The sequence below is a fragment of the Leuresthes tenuis genome, unplaced genomic scaffold, assembly GCF_036924035.1.
Source record: "Leuresthes tenuis unplaced genomic scaffold, fLeuTen1.0.hap1 SCAF_4, whole genome shotgun sequence".
Classification (NCBI taxonomy): domain Eukaryota; kingdom Metazoa; phylum Chordata; class Actinopteri; order Atheriniformes; family Atherinopsidae; genus Leuresthes; species Leuresthes tenuis.
Genome location: NW_027325358.1, coordinates 25451722 through 25471398, shown reverse-complemented (window position 1 = coordinate 25471398; position 19677 = coordinate 25451722). Strand labels below are relative to the sequence as shown.

At 43.4% G+C, this 19677-nt stretch overlaps 1 protein-coding gene across 1 annotated transcript; it reads left to right on the top strand.

Annotated features, from left to right (window-relative positions):
* Positions 1-909: 909 nt before the first annotated feature.
* LOC140304662 (GTP-binding protein Rab-3D-like) lies at positions 910-19657 on the top strand. Its single transcript, XM_072383390.1, has 5 exons — positions 910-1067; positions 3743-3976; positions 15973-16091; positions 17778-17902; positions 18454-19657. The coding sequence occupies exons 2-5, from the start codon at positions 3743-3745 to the stop codon at positions 18639-18641; spliced, it is 666 nt and encodes a 221-aa protein (XP_072239491.1). The 5' UTR covers positions 910-1067; the 3' UTR covers positions 18642-19657.
* Positions 19658-19677: the final 20 nt, after the last annotated feature.

The following is a 19677-nucleotide window of genomic DNA, read 5'->3' as shown; positions in this document are numbered from 1 at the left end:
GACCTCACACACCAGCTGCTGTTCTTTCTTTAACCAAGGTCTAAGGAACCAACTCAGCAGAGAGTCCATGGGTTTTGGATGCTCAGCTGTTTCAGGTCTGCGTCAACCAACACATCAATGAACTGAAGGGAAAGTGCGTCAAGCACGAAGAGACTCAACTTCAAAACTCCGGAAATGGAGGAACTCATCCTTCAAAATAAATGTCAGTGTTCTTTGTGAGAAAAAAATGTCAGAAATGATCAGTAATTATCAATCATTTTGATGATATCCGATTTTTTGAATTTCTTTCTTCTTTGGTAATTGTGAAATTGGGTATATTTGGATTCTGTACAGATGGTTAGTCAAAAGAAGCAGTGTGATAATGCTGTTTGTCTCCTACAAGGCGCCATGAGCAGCATCTACCTGCAAGTGATCAGGCTGCTGAACTAAAGGGCACCTTAAACACTCCAAGTTACTCATAAATGTACACATTCACACGCTCTTGCGCCACTTTTTGAAATGACTCCTTTTGATCATTTGATTTCTGTATCGTGTTTTTTTTTTATTATTATTACGGTCTGTTTCATTGTTTTTTTTTTCCCCCAAAATAATTAGCAGTATTCATTTTCTACTATTTGTTTGTAGTGTGTGATATTCAAGGGGGGTCTGAAATCACGAATCGGAATTGCTAGTAATGATGCTCCATTGTTATATATGACATTGTTCACCATCTTCCACCATTTGTCATGTTATAAATGGGCATAAAAGAAGGAATCACTCCAGCTACTCTTAAACTGATAACACTGGACCAAATGTGATGTTAAAACAAAGAAGTCCAAATGCCATGTATTTGTTTTTGGGCGTTCGTTTTATTTCTAAGGTCCATACCGGAAGCGCTCCTCTGACTTCCTGTCTGACTTGACGGGTTACGCGACAGATGTCCCAGCTTTGGGCGCCTTGAGGAGATCCGGGAGCGGAGCACCTGAGCTGGAGCGGCAGACATCAGCACACGCCCTTCGACTTTTTGGTTGAGGTGGACGGCTGCGGGAAGGACGGAGGAGAGAGACTCGTAGTAAACGACTTCTGAGGTAATTTGCGTGCAGGGAGCTTGTTGAAGTGTGTCCAACGAGGTTTTTAGCAGAGTTGCCGTGTGGTGGATCTGCGTAGCCAAATGCACAAACTGTTAATGCAACGTCAGCTTCTACCTCAGGATATCAACTTTATGTTTGTGGATTATCAGGCTTATTTTTATTTTTCTCTCACATATGTAATTGGTTTAAATTCAACAAGTGGGATGGAATATCGTCATTACAATAATGTTTTGGTCTGGTCTAGAATCATTCACATATACTAACTGAATCTAATGAGGCGCGGCTGCAAGTATTCAGAAAGACCTGTATTCTTTCCCAAAAGTGACTGCAAAAAAACCTCAACAGTTTGGGGCTAGTTTCTTGCTGATGAGAAGGCGCATGCGCGGTGTTTTGCTGAGTGTGTGCAACAGCACGCCGACCAGCCCCCCCCCCCCCCCCCCCACACCTTTATGATGTTGGAAGTGGGTAATGCTGAGCTGGTCTCCGGAGGCATCTCATCAGCAGCCAAGGAGGAGTATTACTCTGCTATTCCTCAGGGAGGTGGGGGCGTTGAGTGAGTGGATATGCGCATGAATGAATGAATGGATGGTTCAGGAAAGGGAGGAGAGAGAGGGGAGGGGGTGAGATATGGATGGATTATGACAGGGAGGATGCATAGATGGATGAATACGGGCAAGTTAAGGGAGATGGATGAGCGTGGGTGTGTATTTGCGTGGGTGTGTTTAAGTGGGAGTGCCAGTGGGTGGATTAATGGTCAGGAGGGTGATGGATGAGATGCGCTGGGAGGTTAAGAGAATCTACTGCCCTCAGCACACCACTCAGTTTTTTTTCTTGATGCTATAAGTTTCTGTCATGACTTCATTTGACAAACAGCCGTAGGGAGCAGAAGGTGACTGATAATGGGAGAAACAGTGGAAGGAGCAGGCTCTGGCAGTGATTCACAGCACAGTGATGAGCTCTAAGAGGGGGTAAGGGAGGGAGACAGAAAGACGTTTATCCCACCAGTTGGATCAGGCCAGCTTGAGTCAGGAAGGTGATGCTGCCAACTCCTTGACATTACTCACTCCCTGAAAAGATTTTCAGGCAGTGCAATTCTTAAATGTGCAGTTTTTACCAGTTGAGTGATACAGAAAGCTTTTTAAAAAAAATTTTTTATCAAGGCCTCCGTTTATTACATTCACTTTTATAAAGGAGGCCGTGTTCTGTGTCTGTAACAATGTGCTCTGGACTTTCTGTTATTTCAGAAATGAGTGGTAGCACTCAGTAGAATTTATAAATCTTGTGTCTGACTTGTGCGTCAGCTTTCCCCCACATCTCTTTTCTCTTTGTGTAGCATCATCAGTGAAGAGGCAGGCCTGTTCTTTAAGTTCCTTTCAGTTGTTTCCTGCCTGCTTAAGGCCATGTTCAGTGCTGCATTTAGCAAAACGCAAACTTGTCCGGTAAATAAACTTGTTGTTGTTGGGCTTTTTTTAGCATGGTGCTACATACTGAATTAGCATTTTCATCTGCATTTAGCTGTCACCATTATGAAATTTTGATCAAACGAAACTTAGCTCTGCGGTTCCTTGGCTCTCCACACAGACGACCAAGTAAAAAACCTGGGAATAACCTCGGATTCCCAGCTCAGTTTTGAGGCTGATATAAAAAATATTACAAAAACGTCCTTTTATCACCTAAGAAATATTTCCAAAGTCAGACCATTCCTGAACCAGTCTGATACAGAAAAACGTGTTCATGCGTTTATCACTTCCAGACTCTTCAGTCTGAAAAAACACTAGGCCGCTCACAGCTGGTACAGAACTCTGCAGCCCGAGTACTGACGAAGGGCACACAAACTCCCATTTTAAAATCCTTGCCCTGGTTGCCTATTAGTTTTAGAATTGATTTTAAGATTCTCTTATTGGTTCTTAAACCACTGAATGGCCTGGCACCGACCTGTCTCTCAGATACACTACTGAGGTATGAAGCAAGCAGGCCCCTCAGGTCCTCAACAGCTGGACTCGTTGTCGTGCTGTATGGGGAATCCGCCTTTAGTCTGCCCGTGGATCTGAGGGACTGTAACTCTGTAGATATTTTTAAAAGAAAGCTTAAGACATATCTTTTTTGCCTAGCTTTTACATAAGGTGCCCCACCATTCACTGCCTTGCCCTCTTTTCTTTTAATTTTTCATCCTCTGTGTTTATTCTCCTTATAGGTTTTACTGTGGTTTTTATATTTTGTTACGTTTGTTGACTTGGTTTTAATTTGCGGGCTCTTTCTATTGTTGTGTACTTCTGTTCTCTCCTGCTCTGTGAGGCACTTTGGGCTGTATGTTCTGCATGAAAGGTGCTATGTAAATAAACATTAGCTTTTTAATTAAAGACTTTTCTGCCAGTCTTATGCTAAAAGCCTGCTAATGATAGCATATAGCGACTTAGTGATCAGACAACACAGTGTCTTCAGTCAGAGGGTTCCTCAGCTCTACTGTTATAGGGATTATTTAAGTTTCCATCATACTGCACAGTCATTGAAGTGCGCATGAAATATTTGCTGGTGCCACAAAGTGAAAGGTGAGGTTTAACCAATGGTGTGATCTTTCCCTAAACCTAAGCAACCAAAAACAACCCTGGAAAGACAGTAGTCCCACGCAGGGCTTGACCTCTCACATCCTCTTGTCTCACTTCATTTGACAGATGGCATTGGCCAGAGATCCAGGGGAGGTCCAGGACCAGAGAGATGCAGCCGACCAGAACTTTGACTACATGTTCAAGCTGCTGATCATCGGCAACAGCAGCGTGGGAAAGACCTCCTTCCTGTTCCGCTTTGCAGATGACTCCTTCACCTCAGCGTTCGTCAGCACTGTGGGCATCGATTTTAAAGTCAAGACCATCTACAGGAATGACAAGAGGGTCAAGCTACAGATCTGGGTGAGATGATGGAAAACACTGAGGGGACATCACTTAGCTCTGAATTAACTCATATTTCACATTTGGGCTGCCTGTGATGAGCGTGCTGTTCACGTTTTAAGTGAATTAATGTTCTTGTGTGCCACGCCTCAAACTGGCCACAGTCGTGATGTGATGTGAAGGTTTTTAAGAAGGTATCAGAAAAAAACCCTTCTCAATTTATAGATTGTGTTTCTTGTCGTATATTCTTCTGCATTCACCATTTATTTAATTTTCACACTGCTTTATCAGCTTTTTGTATGCATAAGTCGAGCAGGAGGAGCAATAGTTAAGCTGCTCTGGAGCACACAGGGAGCTTGCACGCGACTGTGCCGAATTTCCTCAAATAGAAATTGAGGCTTTTACTTAACTCAACAGTTAAGTTTATCAGCCTTTATCAAATTCTCAAAGTTTTTCATGTGGTTTAGATTTGTCGTATTTTTCTTCGCTGAGACGAAACGTGGACAGAGGCACACAAACACTCACGAGTCAGTTCCACATACCTGTGTGTTGATATGCTAGTCAACTGGAAATCCATTTCTTTCCTTATGGAGCTGCATAATCTGGAAAAGTGTGCATAACTTTGCTTTTATTTTCCTCTGTCCTTACCTGGTGGGCTCTGGCCAGTATTCCGGGCCGACTTTTATTTGTCTGTGCCAATGTAAGAGGGCCAGGCTTTTAACTGAACCCCGCCTTTTATTTGAGAAAATACGGCAGTCGACCCCATAAAACATGCAATCTGTGGCTCTCTCTCTTTTTTTTAATGTGGAATGTGAAGAATAAATTCAGTTTCTTTTTTGTAGCTGAAGAAAAAGCTGCATTTTGACTAAAAGTACATGAAACTTTTAATACTCCGGGGATTTTCTTTAAGGAGCTGAAAGAATAGTTCGAAGGTACAGGTTAGAATAGGCAAATGGAAGTTCACTGAAGTGTGAAACATCTCTCCTCGCTGGAGTGGCCAGCAGCAATGCCTACACAGAGCTGTCAAACCAGGAAGTGCACCTCAGAATCTGTTGATTTTCCACATTTCTAGAAGGTTGTGGGTGTTTATATTTTGCCGTAGAACATAACCACTGTGAAACATTTGTCCATTAGCATTTATTGCTGTGATTCACAGCTTTGTTCTCACAGTGTATGATTTCGCTCTTCCACGGTAGACGAGTGTTGCAGTTATGAGCTGCCGCTGAGCTACAGTCACTCAAAATATGCTCACACGGTGCTCTCACATTGCTACAGAGGTGTGTTTTTTCTGTTGTTTTGTGCCTTGGAAAGTAGCTGCTTTGGAAAAAAAAAAATCAATGACTAAGATTTTATTCACTGCTTCCTTTGTAAATTTTTAACTGAAACTGAATGATTAAGTGAGGATGCTGGGTTTTAAAAAAAAAAGAGTAACACGTTTTCCTGGAATTTCCTGGAACCTCTGTAGGCAAAAACTTTAAAGTTACCTTAAAGTGAACAGACTTTGAGTTATGCTTTAGAAGAAATGTGAGATCGCTGAGACAGAAAGTCAGAAATTAAACACATTTGTTTAACGTTCAGCACCGCAGGCCCCAGCCTGATTTTATGTTGCCAGTGTTTTGGCCCCGACTCCTGCTGTTGAAACAGAGGTGGGGTTAGGACAGGACCTGCAAAACAAACCTCTGGAGGAAATGCAGCTCAACTGTCAATCATCAGTTTAGCTGCACGGTGGTGGTGGAGGGCTGATGACGGGGCCTGGGCACCTTTCACATTCAGTTTTGTGTCATTGTTCACCCGTACCGTGAGGCGCCAGTTATCAGTTTTGCTGCATTCATCCATGCGCAGGCAATATATCTCTTATATTGATGAGTTCATCACTGCTTCTGTCTTCTGTCATATCACCTATTAACACAAGCCAACACACTGCCGCCGTGTATCTAGCAGTTGACGGTGTTGATGGGGTTGTATTTAGCAGTTGATGGTGTCGATGGGGTTATATCTAGCAGTTGACGGTGTTGATGGGGTTGTATTTAGCAGTTGATGGGGTTGTATTTAGCAGTTGACGGTGTTGATGTGGTTGTATTTAGCAGTTGACGGTGTTGGTGGGGTTGTATTTAGCAGTTGACGGTGTTGATGGGGTTGTATTTAGCAGTTGACGGTGTCGATGGGGTTATATCTAGCAGTTGACGGTGTTGATGGGGTTGTATTTAGCAGTTGATGGGGTTGTATTTAGCAGTTGACGGTGTTGATGGGGTTGTATTTAGCAGTTGACGATGTTGATGGGGTTGTATTTAGCAGCTGACGGTGGCGATGGGGTTGTATTTAGCAGTTGATGGGGTTGTATTTAGCAGTTGACGGTGTCGATGGGGTTGTATTTAGCAGTTGACGTTGTTGATGGGGTTGTATTTAGCAGTTGACGGTGTTGATGGGGTTGTATTTAGCAGTTGATGGGGTTGTATTTAGCAGTTGACGGTGTTGATGGGGTTGTATATATTAGTTGACGTGTTGATGGGGTTGTATATATTAGTTGACGTGTTGATGGGGTTGTATTTAACAGTTGACGGTGTTGATGGGGTTGTATTTAGCAGTTGACGGTGTCGATGGGATTGTATTTAGCAGCTGACGGTGTCGATGGGGTTGTATTTAGCAGTTGACGGTGTCGATGGGGTTGTATTTAGCAGTTGACGGTGTCGATGGGGTTGTATTTAGCAGTTGACGGTGTCGATGGGGTTGTATTTAGCAGTTGAGGGTGTCGATGGGGTTGTATTTAGCAGTTGAGGGTGTCGATGGGGTTGTATTTAGCAGTTGACGGTGTCGATGGGGTTGTATTTAGCAGTTGACTGTGTCGATGGGGTTGTATTTAGCAGTTGACGGTGTCGATGGGGTTATATCTAGCAGTTGACGGTGTCGATGGGGTTGTATTTAGCGGTTGATGGGGTTGTATTTAGCAGTTGATGGGGTTGTATTTAGATGTTGATGGGGTTGTATTTAGCAGTTGACGGTGTTGATGGGATTATATCTAGCAGTTGACGTGTTGATGGGGTTGTATTTAGCAGTTGACGGTGTTGATGGGGTTGTATTTAGCAGTTGACGGTGTTGATGGGGTTGTATTTAGCAGTTGATGGGGTTGTATTTAGCAGTTGATGGTGTTGATGGGGTTGTATTTAGCAGTTGTTGTGGTTGTATTTAGCAGTTGACGGTGTTGATGGGGTTGTATTTAGCAGTTGACGGTGTTGATGGGGTTGTATTTAGCAGTTGATGGTGTTGATGGGGTTGTATTTAGCAGTTGACGGTGTTGATGGGGTTGTATTTAGCAGTTGTTGTGGTTGTATTTAGCAGTTGACGGTGTTGATGGGGTTGTATTTAGCAGTTGATGGTGTTGATGGGGTTGTATTTAGCAGTTGACGGTGTTGATGGGGTTGTATTTAGCAGTTGACGGTGTTGATGGGGTTGTATTTAGCAGTTGACGGTGTTGATGGGGTTGTATTTAGCAGTTGATGGTGTTGATGGGGTTGTATTTATCAGTTGACGGTGTTGATGGGGTTGTATTTAGCAGTTGACGGTGTTGATGGGGTTGTATTTAGCAGTTGTTGTGGTTGTATTTAGCACTTGACGGTGTTGATGGGGTTGTATTTAGCAGTTAACGGTGTTGATGAGGTTGTATTTAGCAGTTGATGGTGTTGATGGGGTTGTATTTAGCAGTTGACGTGTCGATGGGGTTGTATTTAGCAGTTGACGTGTCGATGGGGTTGTATTTAGCAGTTGACGGTGTTGATGGGGTTGTATTTAGCAGTTGATGGGGTTGTATTTAGCAGTTGACGGTGTCGATGGGGTTGTATTTAGCAGTTGACGGTGTTGATGGGGTTGTATTTAGCAGTTGATGGGGTTGTATTTAGCTGTTGATGGGGTTGTATTTAGCAGTTGACAGTGTTGATGGGGTTGTATTTAGCAGTTGATGGTGTCAATGGGGTTGTATTTAGCAGTTGACGGTGTCGATGGGGTTGTATTTAGCAGTTGATGGGGTTGTATTTAGCAGTTAATGGGGTTGTATTTAGCAGTTGACGGTGTCGATGGGGTTGTATTTAGCAGTTGACGGTGTTGTTGGGGTTATATTTAGCAGTTGATGGTGTCAATGGGGTTGTATTTAGCAGTTGACGGTGTCGATGGGGTTGTATTTAGCAGTTGATGGGGTTGTATTTAGCAGTTAATGGGGTTGTATTTAGCAGTTGACGGTGTCGATGGGGTTGTATTTAGCAGTTGACGGTGTCGATGGGGTTGTATTTAGCAGTTGACGGTGTTGATGGTGCTGTATCTAGCAGTTGGCGGCGTTGATGGGGTTGTATTTAGCAGTTGACGTGTCGATGGGGTTGTATTTAGCAGTTGATGGTGTCGATGGGGTTGTATCTAACAGTTGATGGGGTTGTATTTAGCAGTTGACGGTGTCGATGGGGTTGTATTTAGCAGTTGATGGTGTCGATGGGGTTATATCTAACAGTTGATGGGGTTGTATTTAGCAGTTGACGGTGTTGATGGGGTTGTATTTGGCAGTTGACGGTGTCGATGGGGTTGTATTTAGCAGTTGACGGTGTTGATGGGGTTGTATTTAGCAGTTGAGGGTGTTGATGGGGTTGTATTTAGCAGTTGACGGTGTTGATGGGGTTGTATTTAGCAGTTGATGGGGTTGTATTTAGCAGTTGACGTTGTGGATGGGATTATATCTAGCAGTTGACGTGTTGATGGGTTTGTATTTAGCAGTTGACGGTGTTGATGGGGTTGTATTTAGCAGTTGACGGTGTTGATGGGATTGTATTTAGCAGTTGATGGTGTCGATGGGGTTATATCTAGCAGTTGACGGTGTTGATGGGGTTGTATTTAGCAGTTGAGGGTGTTGATGGGGTTGTATTGAGCAGTTGAGGGTGTTGATGGGGTTGTATTTAGCAGTTGATGGGGTTGTATTTAGCAGTTGACGGTGTTGATGGGGTTGTATTTAGCAGTTGATGGGGTTGTATTTAGCAGTTGATGGGGTTGTATTTAGCAGTTGAGGGTGTCGATGGGGTTGTATTTAGCAGTTGATGGTGTTGATGGGGTTGTATTTAGCAGTTGACGGTGTTGATGGGGTTGTATTTAGCAGTTGACGGTGTTGATGGGGTTGTATTTAGCAGTTGTTGGGGTTGTATTTAGCAGCTGACGGTGTTGATGGGGTTGTATTTAGCAGTTGACGGTGTCGATGGGGTTGTATTTAGCAGTTGACGGTGTTGATGGGGTTGTATTTAGCAGCTGACGGTGTTGATGGGGTTGTATTTAGCCGTTGATGGGGTTGTATTTAGCAGTTGACGGTGTTGATGGGGTTGTATTTAGCAGCTGACGGTGTTGATGGGGTTGTATTTAGCAGTTGACGGTGTCGATGGGGTTGTATTTAGCAGTTGACGGTGTCGATGGGGTTGTATTTAGCAGTTGACGGTGTTGGTGGGGTTGTATTTAGCAGTTGACGGTGTTGATGGGGTTGTATTTAGCAGTTGACGGTGTTGATGGGGTTGTATTTTAGCAGTTGACGGTGTCGATGGGGTTGTATTTAGCAGTTGACGGTGTCGATGGGGTTGTATTTAGCAGTTGACGGTGTTGATGGGGTTGTATTTAGCAGTTGACGGTGTTGATGGGGTTGTATTTAGCAGTTGACGGTGTTGATGGGGTTGTATTTAGCAGTTGACGTGTTGATGGGGTTGTATTTAGCAGTTGACGGTGTTGATGGGGTTGTATTTAGCAGTTGTTGGGGTTGTATTTAGCAGCTGACGGTGTTGATGGGGTTGTATTTAGCAGTTGACGGTGTTGATGGGGTTGTATTTAGCAGTTGACGGTGTTGATGGGGTTGTATTTAGCAGTTGACGGTGTTGGTGGGGTTGTATTTAGCAGTTGACGGTGTTGATGGGGTTGTATTTAGCAGTTGACGGTGTCGATGGGGTTTTATTTAGCAGTTGACGGTGTCGATGGGGTCGTATTTAGCAGTTGACGGTGTCGATGGGGTTGTATTTAGCAGTTGACGGTGTCGATGGGGTTGTATTTAGCAGTTGACGGTGTCGATGGGGTTGTATTTAGCAGTTGACGGTGTCGATGGGGTTGTATTTAGCAGTTGACGGTGTTGATGGGGTTGTATTTAGCAGTTGACGGTGTTGATGGGGTTGTATTTAGCAGTTGACGGTGTTGATGGGGTTGTATTTAGCAGTTGACGGTCTTGATGGGGTTGTATTTAGCAGTTGACGGTGTTGATGGGGTTGTATTTAGCAGTTGACGGTGTTGATGGGGTTGTATTTAGCAGTTGTTGGGGTTGTATTTAGCAGCTGACGGTGTTGATGGGGTTGTATTTAGCAGTTGACGGTGTTGATGGGGTTGTATTTAGCAGCTGACGGTGTTGATGGGGTTGTATTTAGCAGTTGACGGTGTCGATGGGGTTGTATTTAGCAGTTGACGGTGTTGATGGGGTTGTATTTAGCAGTTGACGTGTTGATGGGGTTGTATTTAGCAGTTGACGGTGTCGATGGAGTTGTATTTAGCAGTTGACGGTGTCGGTGGGGTTGTATTTAGCAGTTGACGGTGTTGATGGGGTTGTATTTAGCAGTTGACGGTGTTGATGGGGTTGTATTTTAGCAGTTGACGGTGTCGATGGGGTTGTATTTAGCAGTTGACGGTGTCGATGGGGTTGTATTTAGCAGTTGACGGTGTTGATGGGGTTGTATTTAGCAGTTGACGGTGTTGATGGGGTTGTATTTAGCAGTTGACGGTGTTGATGGGGTTGTATTTAGCAGTTGACGTGTTGATGGGGTTGTATTTAGCAGTTGACGGTGTTGATGGGGTTGTATTTAGCAGTTGTTGGGGTTGTATTTAGCAGCTGACGGTGTTGATGGGGTTGTATTTAGCAGTTGACGGTGTTGATGGGGTTGTATTTAGCAGTTGACGGTGTTGATGGGGTTGTATTTAGCAGTTGACGGTGTTGGTGGGGTTGTATTTAGCAGTTGACGGTGTTGATGGGGTTGTATTTAGCAGTTGACGGTGTCGATGGGGTTTTATTTAGCAGTTGACGGTGTCGATGGGGTCGTATTTAGCAGTTGACGGTGTCGATGGGGTTGTATTTAGCAGTTGACGGTGTCGATGGGGTTGTATTTAGCAGTTGACGGTGTCGATGGGGTTGTATTTAGCAGTTGACGGTGTCGATGGGGTTGTATTTAGCAGTTGACGGTGTTGATGGGGTTGTATTTAGCAGTTGACGGTGTTGATGGGGTTGTATTTAGCAGTTGACGGTGTTGATGGGGTTGTATTTAGCAGTTGACGGTCTTGATGGGGTTGTATTTAGCAGTTGACGGTGTTGATGGGGTTGTATTTAGCAGTTGACGGTGTTGATGGGGTTGTATTTAGCAGTTGTTGGGGTTGTATTTAGCAGCTGACGGTGTTGATGGGGTTGTATTTAGCAGTTGACGGTGTTGATGGGGTTGTATTTAGCAGCTGACGGTGTTGATGGGGTTGTATTTAGCAGTTGACGGTGTCGATGGGGTTGTATTTAGCAGTTGACGGTGTCGATGGGGTTGTATTTAGCAGTTGACGTGTTGATGGGGTTGTATTTAGCAGTTGACGGTGTCGATGGAGTTGTATTTAGCAGTTGACGGTGTCGATGGGGTTGTATTTAGCAGTTGACGGTGTCGATGGGGTTGTATTTAGCAGTTGACGGTGTTGATGGGGTTGTATTTAGCAGTTGACGGTGTTGATGGGGTTGTATTTAGCAGTTGACGGTGTTGATGGGGTTGTATTTAGCAGTTGATGGGGTTGTATTTAGCAGTTGACGGTGTCGATGGGGTTGTATTTAGCAGTTGACGGTGTTGATGGGGTTGTATTTAGCAGTTGACGGTGTTGATGGGGTTGTATTTAGCAGTTGACGGTGTCGATGGAGTTGTATTTAGCAGTTGACGGTGTCGATGGGGTTGTATTTAGCAGTTGACGGTGTTGATGGGGTTGTATTTAGCAGTTGACGGTGTCGATGGGGTTGTATTTAGCAGTTGATGGTGTTGATGGGGTTGTATTTAGCAGTTGATGGGGTTGTATTTAGCAGTTGACGGTGTTGATGGGGTTGTATTTAGCAGTTGACGGTGTTGATGGGGTTGTATTTAGCAGTTGACGGTATTGGTGGGGTTGTATTTAGCAGTTGACGGTGTTGATGGGGTTGTATTTAGCAGTTGACGGTGTCGATGGGGTTGTATTTAGCAGTTGACTGTGTCGATGGGGTTGTATTTAGCAGTTGACGGTGTCGATGGGGTTGTATTTAGCAGTTGACGGTGTCGATGGGGTTGTATTTAGCAGTTGACGGTGTTGATGGGGTTGTATTTAGCAGTTGACGGTGTTGATGGGGTTGTATTTAGCAGTTGACGGTGTTGATGGGGTTGTATTTAGCAGCTGACGGTGTTGATGGGGTTGTATTTAGCAGTTGACGTGTTGATGGGGTTGTATTTAGCAGTTGACGGTGTCGATGGGGTTGTATTTAGCAGTTGACGGTGTCGATGGGGTTGTATTTAGCAGTTGACGGTGTCGATGGGGTTGTATTTAGCAGTTGACGGTGTTGGTGGGGTTGTATTTAGCAGTTGACGGTGTTGATGGGGTTGTATTTAGCAGTTGACGGTGTTGATGGGGTTGTATTTAGCAGTTGACGGTGTCGATGGAGTTGTATTTAGCAGTTGACGGTGTTGATGGGGTTGTATTTAGCAGTTGACGGTGTTGATGGGGTTGTATTTAGCAGTTGACGGTGTTGATGGGGTTGTATTTAGCAGTTGATGGGGTTGTATTTAGCAGTTGACGGTGTTGATGGGGTTGTATTTAGCAGTTGACGGTGTTGATGGGGTTGTATTTAGCAGTTGACGGTGTTGATGGGGTTGTATTTAGCAGTTGACGGTGTTGATGGGGTTGTATTTAGCAGTTGACGGTGTTGATGGGGTTGTATTTAGCAGTTGACGGTGTTGATGGGGTTGTATTTAGCAGTTGACGGTGTTGATGGGGTTGTATTTAGCAGTTGACGGTGTTGGTGGGGTTGTATTTAGCAGTTGACGGTGTTGATGGGGTTGTATTTAGCAGTTGACAGTGTCGATGGGGTTGTATTTAGCAGTTGTTGGGGTTGTATTTAGCAGCTGACGGTGTTGATGGGGTTGTATTTAGCAGTTGACGGTGTTGATGGGGTTGTATTTAGCAGTTGACGGTGTTGGTGGGGTTGTATTTAGCAGTTGATGGGGTTGTATTTAGCAGTTGACGGTGTTGATGGGGTTGTATTTAGCAGTTGACGGTGTTGATGGGGTTGTATTTAGCAGTTGACGGTGTTGATGGGGTTGTATTTAGCAGTAGATGGTGTCGATGGGGTTGTATTTAGCAGTTGACGTGTTGATGGGGTTGTATTTAGCAGTTGACGGTGTCGATGGGGTTGTATTTAGCAGTTGTTGGGGTTGTATTTAGCAGCTGACGGTGTTGATGGGGTTGTATTTAGCAGTTGACGGTGTTGATGGGGTTGTATTTAGCAGTTGACGGTGTTGGTGGGGTTGTATTTAGCAGTTGATGGGGTTGTATTTAGCAGTTGACGGTGTTGATGGGGTTGTATTTAGCAGTTGACGGTGTTGATGGGGTTGTATTTAGCAGTTGACGGTGTTGATGGGGTTGTATTTAGCAGTAGATGGTGTCGATGGGGTTGTATTTAGCAGTTGACGTGTTGATGGGGTTGTATTTAGCAGTTGACGTGTTGATGGGGTTGTATTTAGCAGTTGACGGTGTTGATGGGGTTGTATTTAGCAGTTGACGGTGTTGATGGGGTTGTATTTAGCAGTAGACGGTGTCGATGGGGTTGTATTTAGCAGTTGACGTGTTGATGGGGTTTTATTTAGCAGTTGACGGTGTTGATGGGGTTTTATTTAGCAGTTGACGGTGTTGATGGGGTTGTATTTAGCAGTTGACGGTGTTGATGGGGTTGTATTTAGCAGTAGACGGTGTCGATGGGGTTGTATTTAGCAGTTGACGGTGTTGATGGGGTTTTATTTAGCAGTTGACGGTGTTGATGGGGTTGTATTTAGCAGTTGACGGTGTCGATGGGGTTGTATTTAGCAGTTGATGGTGTTGATGGGGTTGTATTTAGCAGTTGACGGTGTTGATGGGGTTGTATTTAGCAGTTGACGGTGTTGATGGGGTTGTATTTAGCAGTTGACGGTGTTGATGGGGTTGTATTTAGCAGTTGACGTGTTGATGGGGTTGTATTTAGCAGTTGATGGTGTTGATGGGGTTGTATTTAGCAGTTGACGGTGTCGATGGGGTTGTATTTAGCAGTTGATGGTGTTGATGGGGTTGTATTTAGCAGTTGACGGTGTTGATGGGGTTGTATTTAGCAGTTGACGGTGTTGATGGGGTTGTATTTAGCAGCTGACGGTGTTGATGGGGTTGTATTTAGCAGTTGACGTGTTGATGGGGTTGTATTTAGCAGTTGACGGTGTCGATGGGGTTGTATTTAGCAGTTGACGGTGTCGATGGGGTTGTATTTAGCAGTTGACGGTGTCGATGGGGTTGTATTTAGCAGTTGACGGTGTTGGTGGGGTTGTATTTAGCAGTTGACGGTGTTGATGGGGTTGTATTTAGCAGTTGACGGTGTTGATGGGGTTGTATTTAGCAGTTGACGGTGTCGATGGAGTTGTATTTAGCAGTTGACGGTGTTGATGGGGTTGTATTTAGCAGTTGACGTGTTGATGGGGTTGTATTTAGCAGTTGACGGTGTTGATGGGGTTGTATTTAGCAGTTGACGGTGTTGATGGGGTTGTATTTAGCAGTTGACGGTGAATGCTGCAACTCATGAGTTGATTAAAAAACTTTTCCACACTTATTTCTTCCTATTTCCGTAACTTCCTTAACTTCTTTAGTTTAGTTTTGAGTTTCTTCAAATGAATCCGAGTGTCTGCCCTTGTGTCCTGTAGTCATTTTCATTATAACTTGAAACAATTTTAAATCTAAAACAACAAAAATTGTGTGAGTGTAAAGGTAATTATTGACGTAGCTCCGTCTGTAAACAGAAACTTTTAGTAATTCCCTGCTTCATTTAAATTGGATAACTAGAGTAATCTTTTCACATCAGCGGAGGGGATAATTTCATGGTTTTACATACAATAAGCTCTGGTCAGGCTCCCGAAAGCACAAAGTGTCTTAAGAGCCTGGTTAACCGACGAATCGAGCTGTGACAATCGCATCACGGTGGTCTGAAAAAGCTCCTAACAATTTCTGTCTGAATGCTCTGGAAGCTTTTTCATTTCCTTTACAAGATAAAAAAGAAATTACTACACAGAGAGAACAGGTCTGACAGACACTGTATCAACAGAATTGAGTATAAAAACGCCCCAGTGTCTGTAATGTCAGAGCTCTAATTTGCTGTAATTTACTTGAGGTGATTAATGGCACTTACCTGTGGTTGAGAGGATTTAAAATTCATCTTCAACCCAAAGCAGTTTGAGTGCAGCTTTTCATTCATTACACAACAGTTTGTCCTCACCCCATGCTTTCCCTCTCACAAGCTGCTGCCTGTCATGAATTTAAACTAATTTCTCACACTCCGGAGTTAATGACAGTTGATGTTTAACATTGTCCCCCGACGGCAGGCTTCATGAAAGATGCATGGGTTGGAGCTGCTGGAGCCGAACGTGCTTACTGTGCACACCGGGGACAGATCTATTACTGAATGTTAGTGGAAGGCGAGGACTCACCCTCTGTTCTCCTGGCAGATTAAAGCACAACATAGTTGTTTTTTTCCGAAGTGTCGCCTGCTTTCTCCGACTCGACGGAGATGCAGGGGGAGTAAAGAGATGGAACAGTAATGCCACATTAAAACCCTGCAGATACCCCTGCAACTTGCGCTGGGGATCACAAACGAGCGCCGATATTTGGCAGCTACGGGGTCTTAACTTCCATGCGATTGTTTGGGTTTAAACCGTTAAAATGTAGAACCTCAGAAAACCGTCTGTTTACAGGACACAGCGGGGCAGGAGCGCTACCGGACCATCACCACTGCTTACTACAGAGGAGCCATGGGATTCCTGCTCATGTATGACATCACGAGCCAGGAGTCATTCTGTGCTGTTCAGGACTGGTACGTAGATCTATAGAAATACACCCTCAAACAGGCCGGGATGATGTAAGTAAAAGAAAGTTTTTTGTAATTATTTGAAGGCTATATTTGATTAAAAGTACTTCAAACAACAATAGAAAAAGCAACAGATGTCGTTGCCTGTCTGGGATTCTGGATGGTGGGCGGGACAGTTTAGACTCTAACAGCCATGCTGTTATGTGCAGAATGTTGTTGATATTTTAATGCTGACCTTCCCAGAATGCAGCCCCGTGCCAGTACTGGTGGCTTTTGAACCGTATGGTGATAACAAGTCGGACAGTCCCTCTCCCCTTTAGTTCATGGGACTTAAACTTTCAACTTTTGATTTGTCAATCCACAGAACGGGTTTCCTCTCTTCCTCAGCCAGTCTTGGACCCAGAGAACTTGCATTTGTGGCCGCCTGTGTTAGCAGACAGTGCTCCGTAGTGATGTGTACTGTTTTACTGTAAAACTCAGATTTGCTGGTGCACCCCTTCCTCATCTTTCAATGCGCTTGTAAAAACTATGTAAAAGTGCAGTGTTTGGATAAGTATGGAAACACATTTGTATTTCCTTTTTTTTATACGAATAGATAAAAAAATCAGCCTTTCTAAACCCGGACCTAGCTTCTATGATGTCACCTTTTGGGTTTATTACCATTTTAAAGCCTTGAGTAAAGGCTTCTTGAGCATTTGCGGCGTTTTACTCATTGCTCCTTTGTCCTTATGGATGTTAAGGGTGGCTGTGCCTCAGGTGGAGGAACGGCTGGCTGCTAAGTCCACATCCTCCACACTAAGCCCTGTGTTACTCACAATGGCAACTAATGAATACCGTGCACGTCTGCTGTGTGTGAATGAGAAACCTGAAAAATCTTTAGAAAAGCATCTTAAGTGCCATACGTTAAAAATACACCCTGCTTTATTGTCCATAGTTTTACTGCATGAACATCATGTTGTAGTGAAGTCGATGTGGAGCCAATGATTAAGACAATAAACGTACAAGGAAAGATAGGCATCAAATCAATTAAAAAGTCTTTATTTAAGGCATTTTTGCACTGGCTTCACTTTTCCAGCCTGGAAGCACTGTCCAGCGTTTGTCTACAGTTTTTCAGCGGGTCCTAAAGCACCTCACCCCTCTGTGAGGGAGGGTGGATCAGGGCGAGTTTGAAGTCCAACAACGCTTCACCTCAGATTCCACCTTACAGTGAAAAACATAACAAAGCTGAGCAAAGCTCCATGAAACAGAATTTTGGGTAATTGTTTCGTTGAGGGGAGGCAACAGAATAGATGGTACATAGCTGCCTCCCTGTGTTGCTCAATATTTGAGCTTTTTTTTTTTTTAGGGTTTGTTTGGGTTCTTAGAAATTTTTTCAACACTCCATGACATTTAGATTCCTCTAATTAAAAAGACCAAACTTAGAGGAATTGAGCCATTGCACCTGTAATAGAACATACATTATTATTTTTTTTTTTTCCAAATGAATTACTCTTTCTACAATGTTTGCCTCTGGAGTAAGTCAGATGTTTTTAACTTTAATGGTTAGTTGGGAGTGTTTCATGGTTAGCTTCCTGCCTGTCTTAAGCAAGCCGAACTTGCTGTTAACGTGCACGCTCTTTGGCAGAGAGCAGCTTTTCGGCAGATTTTCTGTTGGATCAGCGGCTGTGAAAACGTTGTGTTGCTGTTTCCCAGGGCAACCCAAATCAAGACTTACTCCTGGGACAACGCTCAGGTGGTGCTGGTGGGCAATAAGTTGGACTTGGAAGAGGACAGACAGGTCTCAACAGAGGACGCCCAAAGAGTGGCCACAGAGCTCAGTGAGTACCCAGACATGCCTTCTAGTGCCCGTGGGGACTTTTCATTCCCCAGTTCAACACCTAAGAAAGAATATTACAACTGAATGCCTAACCCCAGCCCTCACCCTAAACTTAACCATAACCTTAGCTAATTCAAATATAATGCAATCAAAGAAATGAGGAGAGGTACAAAGAAAGAAAGAAATGTGAAAACATAAAGATGATAGTCAAAGAAGTTTATTTTCAGTTTTTATCAGTTTTTTCTTTTTATCTTTTTTCTTTTAAAATTAATATCTTTATTTTTGTATGTAAATTGCTCTATTTTTCTACATTTTTGCACCTCTTTTAATGTCATTGATCTTTTTTATCCTTTATTTTAGAATAAAAGCAATATTTAGAAGAATATTTGAATTTATCTTGAAAATAATTCAAATGCCTGATTTTGTTGTTTTGTCTTATTTATTTATTTGTTTATTTATTATTAGTATGTATTTCCTCATTCTTTTTCTTCATGTTTTTTTACATTCATTCTATCGTGGCACCTTGTTTTGTTCTCCAACCCTCCTCCACAGGCTTCCAGTTCTTCGAGGCCAGCGCCAAAGACAACATCAACGTGAAGCAAGTCTTTGACAAGCTGGCGGACGTCATCTGCGAGAAGATGAACGAGACCGTCAACGGTGACGCCAGTCAGTCAGCCACTCAGAAGGAGGACGGCCTGAAGGAGAGGCCCCTCACGAGTCAGGGTGGCTGTGCATGCTGATAGCCGCGACTCTTAAATTGGATCCATGTCTCACACCAAAACAGATTATCTAAGATGCCAGAAATCTGTCATGCTACTGGAATACTGGATGCTTAGCTCCCTCTCCATTTACCTCCTGTGATCTTTTCTCAGTCGAGCACTTCCTCATAATTGCTATGTGACAGTTAAACCTGAGATGCCAAAGAGCTGCAGTTGTGCCTTTTTCCTGTTTACACAGTGTAGTGGGTGAGCAGCACCTGTGGCAGGTGAGGATACTGAATATAAGAAATTAAAAAAAAAAAAGAAAAAAAAAAGAAGCATGAACCAGATCAGCACAGGGATTCACATGCGATGTACTTGTGTCATACTGCCCCCTTGTGGCCATTATGTGAAAACGCACCATTAACGCCTTTGCCAATCAATAAAGTCCAAAGTCGAACACACCAGATCGATGAGGCCACGAGCATCTGAGGGCTGTCTCACTCCAGATGTGTGTGCATATTAAACACATGTGATTTGATGTTTTGGAAGGATATTCTCGATTGATTGATTTATTTGTCTTGTCTTTTTGTATATTTAATGGTTGATTCTAATTCAATATTTAATTTGCTGGGTTTATAGTAGGCCTCATAAAATTTAATGCATCAAAGACATCTGTCAGTACACGGCGCTCCTGCCATGTGTTTATTGTAGGCCTCTTTAAAATTCAATGTATCAAAGGCATCTATCAGTACATCATGTTTCTCTGTTTTCATCATTTACACGGGGTTAAAGGCAAGAAAAGAGGATAATAAAACTCCACGCTGTTTTCCACACTGTCATCATCCCTAATTTGTCACTAAAACAATAAATCAGTCAAGGTGTACTTTAACCTTTATCTGTGCTATTTTTAGTTCAACAGAAAATGAAATGTTTTTGCAATGTGCTTTGTGTTTTATGATCAGCATTGAACTGTTTCATACCTCTGAATAACTCCTCCCTTTGTCTGCAGTCTTCTGTTAAACAGAATAAATCATTGATGAATGTGATTGACGTTAGTTTGATCATAAATTGGCTG

Coding starts and splice junctions, on each gene's coding strand:
- LOC140304662 (XM_072383390.1), top strand. CDS start 3,743: ATGGCATTGGCCAGAGATCCAGGGGAGGTCCAGGACCAGAGAGATGCA. Junction 3,977..15,972: donor GGGTCAAGCTACAGATCTGG/GTGAGATGATGG, acceptor GTCTGTTTACAG/GACACAGCGGGGCAGGAGCG. Junction 16,092..17,777: donor TTCTGTGCTGTTCAGGACTG/GTACGTAGATCT, acceptor GCTGTTTCCCAG/GGCAACCCAAATCAAGACTT.